Here is an 18,399-nt window from a genome sequence, read left to right on the forward strand (position 1 = left end):
CAGAGCTTGTGAATGAGAGATGCAATATGAAATATATATGGCCACAATGCTGACTTCTACATACAGTATAATGCTCAATTACCAGGTATTAAGAACTTGCAGCATGAGGAGTACATTGGAAATCACTGGATATTCAGAGCTAGATTTATTAAACAAACTGATGACACATGTTCATTCAGATCTGTATTACATACAATTGGCAGATACCGGTAATATATAAATGATTATGATATGACATGATGACACTGCCTTCCTTATTATATATGCAGTAAATTTGCAAGGGGAAGTTATCACAGGTGAGCCGATGTAATGGTCACCACTAGTGATACCCATTGCAGACATCAGGTATTGCTAAATATAGGAAATCCCCAAATCCTGCAAAATTGGCCAAGTTTTCCTAATATTCAAGGACTTGAATTGTGTTACATTAATATTAATCTGGCAGTGTGCTGTGATCTGTCCTTAGGTGTACATTTTGTAAGAGTGGGAAATGGTGAGCCCCATAATGTATGAAACCAAAACTCCCACTGTATAATGCAAATACAGGTACAGAGTCTTCCGTATCTGGAGATCTCTTATCCGAAATATTCCAAAAACTGTGTTTTTTTTTAGAATATTTCAGATTTTTTTTTGTTTCCCTCCGCCCCTTTTTTTTATACTTACCAAGTCCCCCCATGTCCGCGGCGGCCTTCGCCTGATGTTACCGGAGCGCCTGCGAATTGGTGCAATGCACCCCACTAAAGAAGATCCTGAAGGACACTGTGGACGCTGACCAGGTAAGTATGTAACCACCCCCCCCCCCCCAAAAAAAAACAACCAGTAAAAGTCCCTTATCCGAAATGCTCGTGGTTCCTGACATCTCAAATAAACATATTGTCTTCTTACTTTTCTGAGTCAAACAATACATGATTGCAGAGGGTCAAGCAAACACTTAATTGGAAGAAATCATGACAACTTTATTTAATTACCCTTCAGTGTGATGATGCCAATGGGTAGTCCCAATAGTCAGTGCTTGGATTTTACATCTTGTCAAGTGTAAGATGTGACAAAACCATCTGGCGGGTTCTTTGTGTATGTGTGACTGAACAAGAAGCACTGTAGTTCTTTTAAGAGTGATGCTCATTTGTACAATAGCTTCCTTATAGTAATGTCTTAGTTATTGATTTGATTGGATTGATTCAAAAATATTGTCAGTTTATTGTTTATTCTTTTAAAACCTGTCTAGTTTCGAAGAAGCTCAATATCATAATGTCTCCTTTTTTTTTAGATATTCAGTATAGATTCTTAATTTTTCCTACCTTATTGGATTAATCTAAATGCAAAACACATGATACAATTTGTTACATGTTTCTCCCTCTTAATTTACAGCTTACACGAGTACCTGTTGAGTCCTGTGGTCAGTATACTACATGCAGTGATTGTTTGGGCTCTGGGGACCCACACTGTGGATGGTGTGTACTTCATAACACGTAAGTAAATGATCAGTCTTTTTACATATGGCATTAAAAATATCTAGCCATCTAAAAATGATTCACCTGTAACAATTTACACAGTGGATTGTTGTTGTGACAAAACTGTCCACACTGTATTTAGAAAAGATTAATTCTAGGTATTGACTTTTTGTGAAAGATAATTTCGAAAAAAAAAATTTTTTGATTTAGACTTGACAGATTTAGGATGTGCGAAATGTGGGACTTGGGTAAATTAGTGCCTGTTATTCTTCTTTTCAGAACAGGATAAAAAAATTGATCTGTTTTTCACCAGACAGAAAACGGTGCCCTAGAGCTGGCTCTCAGCATGGTGGTGGTTAAGTCTCTTCTACACTAGCAATAATGCCTGGTAGCTCGTCTCATGCACTATCCGTATTTGTCCTGCTTCACAGTCTCCCCTTCTGCAATCACCAACTCCAATGGAATCAATTCCTGTCCCTGTCTGTCACTCACCTCTGAATGTTCAATGCTATACATGACAGTTGTCCAACAAAGAATCAGTATACTTTTTGACTAGCGGACAAAGTTTAACAGTCATTCACAAGAGTAACAAGCACTGGCATATCTATTTTGGGTGTTAAATGTGCAGTGCACATGGGCCTCTGGGGCCATGGGGGCCCACACCACACACCCTGCACCCATTCATTGATTACTTGCCCATCTGGAGTTCAGCTTCGTAGGCAGCAGCTCTGAACAAATCACTGGGAAAATGGAATGATGGTCATTTTACTGGTGTTATGCGCACTGGACTCTGGTACAGTGTAGGGTCTCCTTGTGGCCCTGTTGCTCAGAGTCTCATTGCACTGATATCTAGAGAGGAGGGAGTCGAGAATTAGACTGCATGTAGGGCTCTTCTTCTCTTTAGAATCCCTTCCCTAGAGATAATGGAAAAATTGGACACCTTATCAGGCACCGCCATACCTCCCAATGTTTGGGGATTGCATGCACATTTCAAAAGAGGGTGTGGCCTCAAAATGGGTGTGGCTTAAATGAAAAGCTGTGGTCCTGGGTCGTGCCCTTTTATTTTCATCTATGTGCACTCCATTCACCACAGAGCAGAGCAGAAGGTTAGAGGGTCCTCCATCCCCAGCATGGTAGACTAATGTCCATATGAGGGGCACTGCTGCAAACTCCCACCAAATCTGGGTTGGTGGGAGGTATGTATTAAGTTTTGAGCGCTGTGGCTGATCATTGCCAATAGCAGTAACTGATAGCTGATTTTCTGCTGTAATTATTTGAAAGTCATGTTCCTTGCTAAAAGTGCTGCACTTTTCCTCTCATAACTGGTCCTCAAAATGTCTGTGCTTCAGATTCAAGTCTCATATAATGCACTTAACAAAATACCTCTGAATATAGTTGATAATTACATTGCATTCTGCACCACTTTTTTCTGTTTCTGCGGTGCAGAGTACCTTTTAAACGATAAACATTATGTTAATCATTATGGAATTGTATTGTACTGAAAGACCCCACCTGTGGAGAGATTTATATTAAGTGAAGACTGGGTGCCAGTGTTATTAGAAACTGACATAAAAATGGTATTTTAATTAGCATGTAAATGACAGAATGGTATACCATTTACGAGAGATTGCCACCTCAGGATGTGATACAAAAATCAGCTTATTTTAAAGCAGCCAGATGGATAAAACCTTCTATAGTGACAGTGATGTAATTTATTTTTATGTGGCCAAATTGGTTGTCATCTTCTTAGAGCCTATTTGCAAATTTAGTTCTGTCCTTAAAACTGCTTTTTTAAAACTTTTTTATAAGGCAAATGTCTCCCCTCTATTTAACCAAGAAAGATAAGTAGAATCCAAACCTGAAAGTAAAGTGGTAGCATTACCTACAGCAGGAGTGGGGAACCTCAGGCCCGGGGGCCTACCTGGCCCCCGTAGCCGGTCTGAGTGGCCCGCCCACCCGCCTGGCATCTTTGCAAGTCAAGTACAGGGGAATTCTCGCGAGAGGTCGGTAGTTCTTGCGAGATTTCTCTTAATCAACAGCAGCCGTAGACTGTCAGTCCTATTCAGCGGCAGCAGCCGGTGTGTGGGACGGCTGCAGCAGGACAATTTGTACAAGAAATTTTTACATACTGTATGGCCCCCGAAGGATTTTTCCCCATACAAACGGCCATTGGCACAAAAAAGGTTCCGCACCCCTGACCTACAGTATCCCTTTACATTGTAATCAAACTTTCATTGGTGCCTAGGTATGGTGATGGGCACCCACTAAATTGTCCCAAAATCTAATTCAAAATATGTAACTGTGATATGCAATAATAAGGAACGTTCATCTGCAAAGTAACATTCCAATTTGTAATAATCACTTTTAATTTTCGAAATAAATGTCTAAGAAGTCATTATTATGTACTGTATAACAGCATATCTTTTGATTTGCTGAGTTATAGCAAAATGTTCTGATAATATTATGTTTGTATACTGGCTGTAGAAGAATACATTCAAGGCTACTTAACGTACTGTACATACAGTATGCTTACGTAATTTGTGGCACTCCAGCTACTACAGGGAATGGTGGGATTTTTTGCTGCATTAAGTTGATAATACACATGTTGCCTATCTTTAACTTAGGGGGGCTGATGCGGAGTTGGATGCAACATGGATGTAATTTTCTATCGATAATAGTATATTAAAGGTATATAACGTGTCTAGAACCATAGCATCTGTGCTTATTTTGTCAGGCATACACTGCTTTCAGTTACATGTTTGTAACCATTTCTTTTTGCCCAGCTTGAAGTCTACATAGACCTTGAGCTGAAACTTATGAAAGGCCTATGGCACTGGGAATGTGTATAGTATTAAGTGGGCATGGGCATGACCTACATTGTGGGGGTGTTATTATATTAAATCTGGGTTAAATAGATGTTATTTATGTAATTTGAACACTTAAAAAATCCTCAATTTTATGTGTGCATGAATGGATGCAGTAGACTTTTAGGCTCCCAACAGACCAGGAGCCTCCCAGCAGCCCCCTACCCAATGTGAAGATGGAGGGGAGACCACAAGGAACTTCAGAGACCGCTGTAGAGGTGTCTTTAGTTGTATTCTTCATGCACTGTGGCGTTTTCAGCACTGAAAACAGGAGAACACTAACCGTGGTAAACCAAAATGGATCTAGATAACAGATAGAGAGATGCAATGTTCCAAGTATTATGTAAGTAGTACTATGCATGACAACAGAGCCTAAATAAAATCACTAGAGAGAGAGAGAGAGACAGACAGACAGAGACAGAGAAATGGATCAGGGCAACTAAAGGACTCCGACTTATTACCCTGTCACTTTACTGTAATAAACAGCTGTACCACAACGTTTAGACGTGACCTTGACCAATCTGAGGTCCACTGCTCCTTTTGTTAATGGAGATCTGATTGCTGTGAACTACAACTAGATCAGCATGTATTCACTGATGGTAATCATGGATGGGAAAATGCCACTTCCCAATACCACAATATATGCCACCTTCCAAGAAGCAGCTGAGAGATGCCAGCATGGTCATACTGCTACTTTACAGCTGGCACCACTGGCATACAAACTAAAGAACACTGCTGGTGTACTCCATTCTTTATACCAACAGCTGCATGCTGAAAACTTTCAATAAGCAATAACAGCATTCATCACAATCTCTATGTAGGTGAGACTGTGTGCAGAAACAACAATATCATTATTGGATTCAACCTCTTAACTCTGTGGTTTATTAACCCTTATCATACACGATGGCATATTTATATTGAGTCTCAGGGGACCCACACCGCACACTCTGCTCCTCATTTTTTTTTTTTTACTGAACTTACCCTACGCAGTCCCGGGACGCTGGCCACAAGGATGCTGAAATCTTTGGAAAAATGGTTGCTGTGCCATTTTTCTGGAGATCTGTGCATGTGCAGTAGGGTCTGAGTGCTCTAGTGCTCAGACTCTTACGCACCGCACTGTTGCCTCTATGGAGATCTTTGGGAAAAATGGCCACCATACCATTTTTCCGAAGATTTGCGCATGGGCAGTAGGGTCTGAGCACTCTAGTGCTTAGACCCCTACAGAGTGACGCTGGTGCTGGCAGAGAGGAGGGGGCCTGAATGGAGGAGACTACACATGAGCCTCCTCCTCTCTGAAAAGCGTTACGCTGGTGACTGTATACAATTTTAGTGTGAAAGTCACATTGGTTTACCTGGCATCTGCTGTCTACAGTGGCATCTGTTAGATATTAAGGGGATCAATGTACTAAGCCTTGGAGAGAAAATCCTATACTTGTTAATCACAGTCTTTGGATTTATGTATATTACCACCTCCATTATGATGTTTTTTACCTTACCCAAGGGCGTAACTACCATATGTGCAAGGGGTGCAGCTGCTATGGGGCCCAGAGCTGAAGCTGGCCCATCTTTACTATCTAACTAATATTTTTTACATACATTTATCACCATCAGTTGCTAAATAGGGGGCCCTTACAAACTTTTGCTATGGGGCCTATGCATATGTAGGTACGCCTCCGACCTTACCATTTATTATTGCGTTATTACATTAGTGGCCTGTGTGTTGGTGGAAGAGTCATGGGTTGTAGTGGCTCAAATAGTTTTTTTGTAATTTTAGTTTGCATTCCAAAAGTCTGCCCAAACCTTATTTAAAACTGTACCTAAACAATCAACATAAATATTATTTCCTTTGTTTGCCATTAAACCTAAAGCAGGATATATATGTAAAAAGAGAGGTATTTCTTGCTCCTAAATCTAGTACTGCTTCTGCTAAGAGGGTAGTGTACCCAGTGCTTGCAGTTACCTTTTATGTATCTGTGTTTGTTCTGAATCTCTTTCACAAGTTTCAAGTGGCTGCTGGATTCATTTGTTCCTATGTGCCTTTGCGGCAGGACGGGGGCACAGGGCAGGCTTTCTGGTGACGGCTGTGCTGCTTTCATTTGAACTGTGATACTGGGCTCTCTGTGTGAAGGCTCCGTGCCAGGGAGCTGTCATTGATTTTCACCAACCTTACTCTTGTCCTAACTCTACAATAGGAAACCTGACTCTAATGAAAGAAAACAGCAAAAGGGTATTGATTCCTTTATAGTAAATTATACTTGGGAACAGGAGTTTGAAGGAGAGCATTTATTTATTTAATTCTTAAAGCCACTAAGGTTAGACAATTCCTTGCTGACAATATATCCTAATATATACATATATATATATATATATATATATATATATATATATATATATATATATATATATATATATATAAATGATGATGCCAGGCACAATTATTTATACTTCAGAGAGTGAGATAGTGATATACATAAAATTCAAATAGCCACAAATTTAACTCAAGAGTTAATCCTATATGAAACACCCACACATCAAAAAAGAATAAGACAGCACACATAAAACACACCAATTATTCTACAAGAGATCAGACACCTCCCCCTTTATTATCAGACATGTATAATGATAATTACTGTTTTTGTCTCTTAATCTGGCAAGCATTACCATCGGATTAAGCAGATACTGCACGCCAATAAGCTCTCTGCTTACATGGTAATAATGTGATATGTTTATAGAGCTGGCTTTCCTGGCCCCTCTCCAGCCTCCCTGCTACACTGCAATGTTCAACATGCAATGATATCATATAGTGCTAGGTTGCATCACAAGCAGGATTAATTAGTGCTAGTCACACCTATGGACACTTTGACTGCTGCTTTGCCTTGGGGAATCAGTTCTATGCTTTTATATATGTCATCGTCTATAAGTGCACATCCTTATTAAATGTTTACATTTACAAAACATATTGCACTATTTGCACTTTTCTTTATATCTCCATTCAGAGTACATGGAGTTGGTGGTGACCTAACCCTGGATTAATGAAACCTGCTGACAATTAAAGGGCTAATTCCCTTTATGGTGACATTAATATATTTATTTCCTTATCTTCATCCACATTGGGTGTAAGAAGTTGTGTGAACACCAGTGGCGCAGGACACATATATTGCTTGATTTTTCAGTTTGCACCACAGGTAACCTTACATGTAGTAGTGGCACATTACCAAGTAGCCTCAGAGATTCATGAGAACATGGGTCTACACACATATCAAATTTTTTCAAAACAAAGCTAAAGCACCGGTTGACAATGCATGGCTTTCTAGGTCCAGATGGAGAGTAACTGAGTCTGTATCCCTGTATAGCTTAAGAACAAATACATTCCAAAGCAAAACAGGAAAAAGTACAGTGTTATACCTGTACCAGAGTCATAACCCTGGAATTGTCTGGAGCAGTGCCATAACTGGGCAGGTGGTACTGCTGTCCAGGGTGCAGGGTCTAGGGGCTGCACTGTGGTACCTATTTAGGCATCTAGGGCAGTGGTTCCCAACCTTTTTTCTCTCCTGTACCCCTTGATTAGGCTTTTCATTTATAAGTACCCCTCCTCTCAATTTGACATTTTCACAGTACTTATGAGTGGGTGAGCAGTATGCGTGTCCTAATATTAAGGAGTAGCCTTGGACTAGTATATGGTCAGGAATCAGGTCTGTCTTTGTCTGGCTGCTGGCTGTGTATTGTCTCCAGAGTTCCCGCTAACGCCTGTAGGATTAATGCTTCTTCCACCCATGTCAGTGCGGGGCAGATGTTCACAGGTAGCTCTCAGTGAATTGCTGGTTGGGCAAAAGCACAAGGAGATGCTGATGACGCTGCAGATGGAACTGGAAATGACACAACGTGGCTTGTTTCCATGTCAATGGTAGACTTCTTTTGCCATTGGGAGACTTTTTCTTCTTCCGCCATTACCAATATTATTTCCAAGTACCCCCAACTGGTCTGCAGAGTACCCCCAGGGGTACTAGTACCCCAGGTTGGGAACCACTGATCTAGGGTATTAAAATGGCACCCGGCAGTATAGAAAGCTGCCTTCTGGAGAGTCCCAAACTTTTCACTGGCTTCGGCAGTTTGACGCACCAGTCACTGAACTTGTTTCTGTTCAGTGACTGGTGCGTCTATGCGTCATATGCCTCAAAAGATGCCTGGAATGTCCTGAAGACGTAGGGCCAGATGTATCAAGCTTCACAAAGTGATAAAATGGAGAGTGATAAACAGACAGGAAATCAGCTCCTACCTGTCATGTTACAGGCTGGGATTGATAAATGACACTTAGGATATGATTGGCTGGTTGTTTATCACTCTCCATTTTATCACTTTGTGAAGCTTGATACATCTGGCCCTTCGGGATAAATTTACTAAGATAAGAGTTCTAATTAAGATTCCATCTATTAGCAACCAATCAGATTCTATTATCTTCTAGAAGGTGTTAAATACCAGAGTAGAATCTGTTTGGATGCTATGGGCAATACATCATTTCTGTGGTGGAACTGGCAAATGACACATTTTATCCCTGGTACGGCCCTGTTCTGGAGAGAAGAAATAAGATTGTAGCCGGTTGCTTAGATCACCTGGCTGTGCAGTCTCGGTGCAGCTGGGACAAGGAGAGACGGTACAATATAAGATACACAGATGTCTGCAGGGTTTATCCCTTACAAGATGCTGCAGAGGGAATCTCAAGCATAATGACATTTGTATTCTTGCCATAGCTCCCAGGTGGGGTAGAGAGAATGGTCCATGTAATGCTCTGCTCATTAAGATCCAAAATTAGAGGCATTGTGTCTGTGAGTGTATCCATGAAATGGATACATAGGATACTGCAATATGTCGTTTTCACCACAAAACAGTGGCACCATACCATTTTGACTTAATGATGTAAAACTGATTGAAAAAATAGTGCTCCCTTGTATCTTTCAAAACTTAACAATAAAACCCAACAAGAGCTTAATAAGACTATTTCTTGTCTAAAGAATAATCAGAGCGTGATCTAAAAAAAGCTTTGTTCGCTAAATAATACTACAGTGTCGCATTGTAATTCATTGCCTAGCTTTTCTTTTCAAGCATGCTTGTAGCCTTTATTTACATGGTCAGTCCTCCCAGAGTTCTTCGTACGATAGTATCGTACCTTCTAGACCTTGTGCTGTACATATCCATTATTTCAGAGTAGCACTAAAGTCTCCTGCTGGTTTATAACTGAAACAGTTAATTTACGTTATGTGGACACAAATGGCAAAGCATCGAAATGAGCCAAACTGAAGTTCTTTTCTATGGGCCCTTAAAAGCAGTTCTGAATCCTGGCCCATGCAATGACTCTGATAAATCATTTAGATGGTGTGAAATGAAATCGTGGAGCTTGGCTGCTGCAGGAATCTCTTGGGATTTACAGGAGACTGCCAGGTCTAAACATTAGCTGGCATGAAGTAGAGGCTGTGCCTAGGACTTATACAGCTGGCAGACCAAGGGTAGTGTCAAGGACATAAGTATATCACTGAACCTGACCACAAAGGTTATGGCTGGCTGGGAAAGAATAAGAAATCAGGAGCAGAGAGTGCCTTGGAAAAGAAGCAATCAATAATGTTTTATAATGAGCGGATAGTGTCTAAACAGAGTATGATTGGAAGACAAATGTCACGTACATGCCGCGATACAGATGTAATCCATCATATTACATCATATTCAATAATTGCCTTACTGTTTAGCACAATTTTAATCCTTTTTACATTGTTTTTATATATATAGTAGCTACAAATATGTAATCTGCTGAACTGATGTAGTGTGACCGAAACTACATGATTTCTTTTAAAAGATATCGCTCAGGAGGGTCCTTCTGAGCGACATCTTTCTTAAAAATTGTAGTATGTACTCTCAATATCGGTAATGATGGGCACTCTTGCACATGGTCAATGACTCCCTAGAACCCCGCTGAACATGTAGATCATTGGCTAAATAGCTAACACTGACCATCACCCCCCCCCCCACCCCCCATGGCTGAATGCGGGTCAGTTTTAACAATGTAGCCAATAACGTGCATGGGATCCGATATGTAATGCCGGCGGTCGGAATCCCGGCACTGGAATCCCGACCGCCGAAATCCCGACATGGGGGGGCCGTGGAGCACGCAGCGGGCCCGGTGCATCGCTACGCTCAGCACGCTATTTTAATCTCCCTCTATGGGTGTCGTGGACACCCACGGAGGGAGAAAGTTTCGGGATTTCGGTGGTCGGGATTCCAGTGTCGGGATTCCGACCGCCGGGATCCCGACCGCCGGCAAATTGACTGCATCCCCGTGCATGATGTCCAGTGTGGTCCCAGTGATGTCACTGAACGATATGTGGTTTAGTTATAGTTTTAGTGGACATACAGTATTATTACTCCATAGATGCATTTATGCACAAACTAATTTACCACCACCTAACAGATTCACTTCATAGACATTAGTCATAGAATCTATTGAAGATATGGTGCAGGGATTATAAGTACTTGTACAGTAGGTCACGCTCTATTTCCAAAGCCTGCTCTGCTTCTTAGCACAATCTAATAGTGATAGCGTGATTTTCTATTTAGAAGAGGTAGGGTAACTCTGCATAACAATAACTGCTGTTCTTTTTAGTGTTGAAGTCTCCCATGATAGCTGTTTAACCTAATGGATAGAATTGCTGCGTGAAAAAAAAAGAGATTAATAACAATAGCTCAAGTTAAGCTTACAGCTAGCAATTTAACCCCTTTCAGTCCGAGCTAATACCAATGTGTTTCGTAGCAAACTAGCAGGCTGCTATCTGACAAGAACAGAAGACAGAACTTTTTGTCTCGTTCGATTCTGGTCATGTTCACCGACTGTTGAGAGCCGCAGACACCATCTCATCTCGGAACAAATGTGCTGGCCTTTTGTGGTGTTCTCCAGAGTGCACTAACTAAAGGTTAAATCTTTGCACTAAAAGAGAATTGGGAAAGTTTATTTCAGAGCCCTCTGGCTGTGAGCAAGCTGATTCCCATGTAAGCCCCCACCCCTTTAACTATGGCTGAGATAGTTTTATCAGTTTGATTGATCTTATAATGTAGCGGTTAATCAACTAATAGGTGGAAAGAGTTAAAGTGCCAACCAAACAGCTTCTGTCAGAATGTAGGCACAGTCTGTAAAATGGCACACAGTGGCCTATTCAATTAACTGCAGGGTTTACTAAATGACAGCTAAATAACCTGTTTCCTGCTCTAAAATCAGGTATTACCACTCACTGATTGCCCATAAAATGCAGAATTATTGGGGTTTCACTGCGTGTTAACCAATGATGGTGCCTTTTTTTTTTTTTTTTTTTTTGTAGCTTCTAAACCACCCTGTCAAGGGAATTTGTCAAACTAGGTTGTGAAAATTAACCCTTTGAGTGCCAACATTGCTGTGAGTGATCCTGAAAATTCCTGTTAAAAATGCCAGTGCCGCTCACAGCGACTGTCCTTTTCTTAAGTGCAGTAGTTAACTAAAGTTCAATTAATTAACATGGCTGTATTTGTATTCATTTATAATAAAAGAACAGTCGCTGTGAGCGATGCGTGCATATTTAGTGGATCTCTCACAGCAATGTTGGCACTCATAGGGTTAAACTACAAGGAAAAGGACACCCCGGGTGATGCCCATTAGAAGCAGTTGGTTAGAATTTTATGCCTTTCTGTTCAAGGGGGATATGCAATCTGCCGCCGCTATTTCCGACGTGGGAAATAGCGGTGGCTCCCTATTCAATGCTGTCACTAATGACAGCATCGATGCGGGATGATGGCAGAACGGGCCCAACTTCATAAGTTGTCTGGCCTATTCTGCCGATAACGGCCGTGGATTGTCGTACAATCCACAGCCGTTTTCGCGGGCACGCCCCCTTTGCGCCCATCGGCAGGCGGGACATTGAATCCCATATGTCATTATGCGGTCGATCTGATCGCAAACGGGCCTGGATCATGGCTGTCGTCGGGTATCGACAGCCGTGATCCAACATTGCATACCCCCCTAAGTAACAAACTACTGAATCTCCCCCACATATCATTTGCCCAAGAAAAGTACCAGGTTTGGCCAGTATTCTCTTTCTACTGTTATTCTTGGGATTTATGATTTTAGATGCTACCCTTATGTTTTACCCATGCCCCTCATTAATGATGTTATACCCAGTCCAACGAATACAGACTCGCTATTGCCAAAACAAAATAATCCATTTACTTAGAAATGGTCAAATTGATTGACCCTGGGTTTATCTTTCTTAGTGAAAGTCTTCCAAATTATAGCTAAAAGATCTCAGGTAACTCAAGATGCCTACAGAGAGTAAGATAGAATCTCACTCTCTCTCTCTCTCTCTCTCTCTCTCTCTCTTTTTAACCATGTTGCTTGGTTGACTTTCAACCTGCAAAGAACAGGCTCCGTCTTTCATTTCACCTTTTTTAAACTTCTTAGCTGTTACCAGAGAGGAAAAGAAATATGTGATGCATGATTGGCTGTGGGAGAATTACACAGCCCTTTGTCTGCCTCTTATATTGGTAAGAGGCTGGATTTAGAGGCCAGGTTTCTAATCTAGCAGGTAGACAAGCAATGAGATAGATATTGCAAATGCTTATTGTAACAAAATGTCAGCGTGTGCTCCACAAGAACAAAATGACCAACTATCTCTAGCTGAGACTGTTATACCAGTGATCAGGAATTTTCTAATCTTCCCTGTAGTAAGATTTTATTTGGGAAGCCTTATTATATGCATCATTAGTATATACATATACATATACATATAATAAGGTACATAATATAATAAACAGTGATGTCGGCATCTCCATATAGAGCTGTTAATGTGCTCTTCTCCAACTTGCAGCTGTGCACCTGTTATCAGCTTACTGATAATTTACTGTGTGCCTAAAACTTCATTTATACTAAAGTTAGCATATCAGGGCCTCATAAATTTAACTGTATTACATCCACCTACAGTAGTGTTTTAACAACATAGACATAGGCACAGGGAAAAACAATGCACTGTAGCCCCTACAAACCCATTCATTGGAACCAATAACAAAAAAATCATAACATGCCCCTCCTGCGCCGTCTCACCACACATGCTTCCATACAGTATATGGCTATCAGCACTCTGATTGGTGGATAGCACTAGCCAATCAACATAGCCTTGTGCCATGAATCTTAGAAAATGCTGCATGGTCACTCTAAACATATGACCACCATTCACCTGTGCCCAGTGTGCCTTTACATTAAGATAGCCGTTCCTGTGGTGCGTAAACATTTCTCCCTGATGATATGTTGATATTAATGAGAGAAAATAGTTTGTGGATATCATATATTATCTGCCTTGCCTGTGCATCTTCCTCGGCAGTATAATGAGTACAGTATGTAATGTTGATGATTAAGGAATCAATGCAAAAGTAAGGTTAGAAAGTGGAAGGGTTGTCATTATACTGCTTTATTTCAGTATCAAATAATCGGTAGATTAATAAAGGTGTTAACTGCATAATATGAGGCTTCTGGCCATTCATGAAAGTTCCTTCCTGAGTTGCATACAAGTCCATTTAGTGGATGGATCTTGCTGTTTGTTTGCACAGAAATATGCACCTTTAAAAAATGGTGGTAGATTCAGAGTAGCCTGCACCCCATAGACTAATTAACTGAATGACAATCGGGTGGTTCCTTGTAGGATAAAATTTCTGAGAACTTGCCATGGTGTGCAGATGTAATTCTGGGTTATTCAGTGTAACAGTGTAAATACAGAGATCTGTATGTTTCTAGATAGCTTGCACCCAGGTTAGGACTGGTATAAAGGCATGCTGATTGTTATGACAGTTACTGTGCTTTCGATTGGTTTATTCTAAGTGTGTGGATGTACAGCTACCTGTAAGTGTAGCTACTCTTTCATCCTTATGGCACATTTATTGAAGTCTTTTCTGTCCTAATGACATTTACTTTTACAAGGGGTTTGATAGGAAAGGTGCAGACTCATTGATGCAGGCAACAGTGAAAACAGTCAAAGACGTGTATTTGTGCGGCTGATTTGCAGGCAACGCTGAATCAGACCCTTTATGTACCGTATAGTAATGTATTTTTATTTGGAGCTGATGTCTTTGTAATTTTGGAAGAAAGCGGGAATGGCCCACATTAATTTTAGATTGTTTAACGGAACTCTATCAAGAGAAAAACCAAGTTGTAATGTTCCCATCTAAAATGAACTTTGTACATCAATACTAGGCTTTTCAAGTGAATCACAGGGTGATATAATCAAATAAAAGAATGCAGACGTTACACTGATTGTTTTTGTTTATGTTGTACCAGAAAAACTGATGTGTTTCAAAAGCGTCTCCTAGAGATGTAAGCTGGCGGATTGGCCAGTATTAGAAAATGGCAGATTAAATGAATTTCCCCTCCGGACTTGTGTCTTGGCTGGACTTAGTTACTGCTCCTGACATTTATCTGTTACCGGTACCAGCGGTCTGCAAAATTTCTGCAGGAAATGGTTTTCTATCTTGAAATATCATGCGTGGTGTTGACCTTTAGTAAGTTTCATCTTTGTGTTAATGATCTTGTTCTGGGACAATGATCTCACACAACTACATAAAATGAATAGAGTCCGTGAATATTTAACAGTACTTGTTTTCCTTTAAACGTCATGTTCCTAAGTAAACCTGGATTAATCGAGTTACATTTTTAATATGTATTCTCAAATAAGCAGCAGTTTGCACGAGGAATAAGCTATGGAAAAATTAGCCACCATTATGGCATCCGATACCTCAATAATAGCTTAGAGAGGTGGTGTTGAAACTATTTTGGCGTTAAAATGGACAGTGACCTGGTAACTGTTTTCCACCCCTCTGAGCAAAACCATACGTACCAAATATTTACTTATAGGGTTAAGGTGGATAAACCCAGGGGGCGATGTCAGACAATTTTCTAAGCGATCTGACTGCATACATACAGCGTCTTTTCACTGCTGATCTGTTAAGCAGAGCAGCAAGAGGCAGGGGGGACTCCTCACATCATTGACTTAGAAATCTCAGACATACTTGCCTGCCATCCACTGCCTCCCTGCTATTCCCAAAGCCTTCCCAGCAAATACAAGCTTTACAATTTTGCATATACAGCCTACACCCGTTTCTAGGGTGTTTGATCCAACTCTGGTACTCCTACCATTCGTTATAGAATACATGTTATGATACCTTGTTACCCCTGAGGAAGTCCCTATGGGACGAAACGCGTAGGGTCTCTCGGAAGTGGCATCTCACATCAAATTTATGATGCGAACATCTGTATGAAATACATATTTTATATACTTTTTATTGTATGAAATAAAAACTTTTTATTGCTTTATATGTGTGTGTATATATATATATATATATATATATATATTTTCTTTCTCTATGTTTTCCCTATACCTCTATTAACAGCGAGGTATTTAGAGGTGCTGCTAACCCCACAGCGCAGACAGGGTCACAACCCCCCATCCTTAGAGATATATATATATACATATATATATATATATATATATATATATATATATATAAAACACATGCAGGGCAGGGACTTATCTCCGCAGCTTATCTCCGCAGTTGTGTAAGAAATAAAGTGATCCGCTATGCAGCTATAAATGTGCGGACTGGGGTCCAAACATGTGTGGTGGCCATTCTGCAGTAACTTGCTGGGGTCATGTAATAATAATTATTGTCTGATGGGGTCCCAGAGCAAAATAATTTGATAACCCCTGCTGTAGACATTCTGAATGTAGACTTTTACACCATGCCGACATTGTTGTGTGGACATCCTAAACGTTAAACTAATATACCACAACCATTGCTAAGCTACAGGTATGTCTTAATTGTAGTAATCAGCTTGTATACTGGAATGTGTAGTTCAGACATGGCTGTCAGTCTAAGCAAACCTTACTAAGCTTTGTTTCGCATTCAAGATTCTGCATTTGATAAATATGTTTCTGGATGCCACTATTCGATACAAGCACATTATGTACAAATACACTTCTTATACTCTGTGAAATACTTGAGTGAGACTGTGGAATGGGAAGCCCATTTTCTGTAAGGTAACGCTGATTGTTGTATTTGACAGCAGGAAAACCTCTGTGCATGCCAGACATGCATAAATAGGATTAGTTCCGCACATTACTTTATTTGCTATGGCACAGACCCTTATAACCGCATACAGAGATTACCGAGGATTAACAAGACATTGCAGGGAAGAATATTCAGAAACAAAAATCTGTAAAATAATTAAGAAATGAATATGTATACATTTTACTGCATTAACTACATCCTGTATTGTGAAATGTGTGACAATACTACCAGAGCTGAAGAACTTCAGTACTTGAAGGTGAAACATGAATCTAATGACTAATAATGAGCCAAATGTACCACTGCTGTGGCTACACTGGTCACTGCTTACAGCAGGACGGTACAGAATCCTCAGTGATGAAGGAGACATGCAGGAGTGAATGTAGACTTCAGTCTAAGGGGGGAATTCAATTCCAGATGAGGGGGGCAGATAACCGTTGTTGTGTTGTTTAATCGATGGCATCGGAACCACATCTTGGGGGTTATTCAGACCTGATCGCTGGGCTTCTTATTTTCAGAGCCCTGTTATCCGGTAATTGCCACCCAGCCAGAGTGAAATCCTGCTCTGTGCAAGCCTGCAAATCGATTTGTAAGGCTTGTGATAAGCTTATGAAAATATTGCAGCCCTGATATTCGCAGACAATCCATACCCAAGCTGCTCACCATCGAATGATTTTTCCAGTGTGTGCAGTCTGTCTGGCGAGTGCGATAGAAACAGGCTGATTGGGGCAGGCGCTGAAGTCCCACAACTTCCCTTCAAACACCTGGATATGTCTGTGCTTTACCTGACACTCCCAGAAACCGAACAGTGACCAACCCCAAAAGCCAGCTTCCTGTCAGTCAATTGCATACGGTCAAGTAGCAGGATTTTATCGCAGGATGGCCTTGCGCATACGTACTATGAGCGATACCCATGTGCAGTCTCTTGATTATCGCCCAGCCTGTGAATTCTCACCTGTGCGATAAGGTCTGAATAACCCCTACATTCCCTTTGCTAGTCTGGCCAAATCCTTATTTTGCTTAGAAGTGCTCCCTGCCCTATGGGGTACTGAACACTTATGTGCAGCTGCTGTTGTGATGATTCAGTTGGACTAAGTCGTTTGCCCATAATTTGTTTCCCCCAAAACGGCTTTGGTTTGTGGAGCACCTGGGGTGCCACTAGTTGTGGGGGGAGGGAGGGGGGCGGGGGGTGGTCAGCACAGCAGGCTCCCTTGCATGACAGGCCTGATTTTAATGGTTGTATACTAGCAAAAAATCTCTATGAAGCTGGTAAACTGGTAAAGAATTTGCTTTGGACCTTTAACCTCTTTTATTAATATTATTTTATTTTATTAGTCACTTCATCCTCTTCTAATAGATCAGATATAATTTGTCACACTTGCTGGCAGACATCATGTCCTATGGAGAGGAATTAAGGACACTTGCAGTCCTTCAAGCAAATATCTTCCCCAAAGAGGTTTTTTTCCCCAAAGACTTCTTAAAATCAGTGTTTGCAAAATGTTAAATGTAGTTCTTGTCAAATTACAAGCTTCAGAAAGATTTTTTTCCTTTTATGTGAAATGTGTGTCTTTAGGTAATATTGGGCTGAGGTACTTTGCATAAATGAGTGTAAGTAAACGTGCATGTAATTTGCTAGCAATATTTTCTACAAGGCATGAAGAGAAGACAGAGAGCCTTTGGAAGGAAGTCACTTACAGTACATTATGGAATACAGCAACTTGCGCCACAATGTTTGAGAAGCTACATTTACAACTTGGGGGCTTTTATTTTCCAGTTATCCTTTTCTGATAAGTAGGGTGAGTCTGGTACAGTAGTTGGTGGAAATTGTAATTATACTTACAGAGCTTTAAGCTTGTGTACACATAATCAGTCTTTGTGCTTTTAAGAGAACTGTGGAGGAAGCATAACTGGGGAAGGATCAACTCAATGGAACCATCTACTGTTTACAGTATTACACAGCAGAG

General features: G+C 40.7%; 1 protein-coding gene across 2 annotated transcripts in view; it reads left to right on the plus strand.

Annotated features, from left to right (window-relative positions):
* PLXNA4 (plexin A4) overlaps positions 1–18,399 on the plus strand; it is a 602,161-nt gene that overhangs the window by 349,007 nt on the left and 234,755 nt on the right. For both annotated transcript variants that reach the window (XM_083183332.1, XM_083183333.1), the window contains exon 5: positions 1,369–1,469. In XM_083183332.1, the coding sequence (XP_083039458.1) occupies positions 1,369–1,469 (101 nt within the window). The remainder of the gene's footprint in view (positions 1–1,368; positions 1,470–18,399) is intronic.

The sequence above is a fragment of the Crinia signifera genome, chromosome 4, assembly GCF_055691185.1.
Source record: "Crinia signifera chromosome 4, ASM5569118v1, whole genome shotgun sequence".
Classification (NCBI taxonomy): domain Eukaryota; kingdom Metazoa; phylum Chordata; class Amphibia; order Anura; family Myobatrachidae; genus Crinia; species Crinia signifera.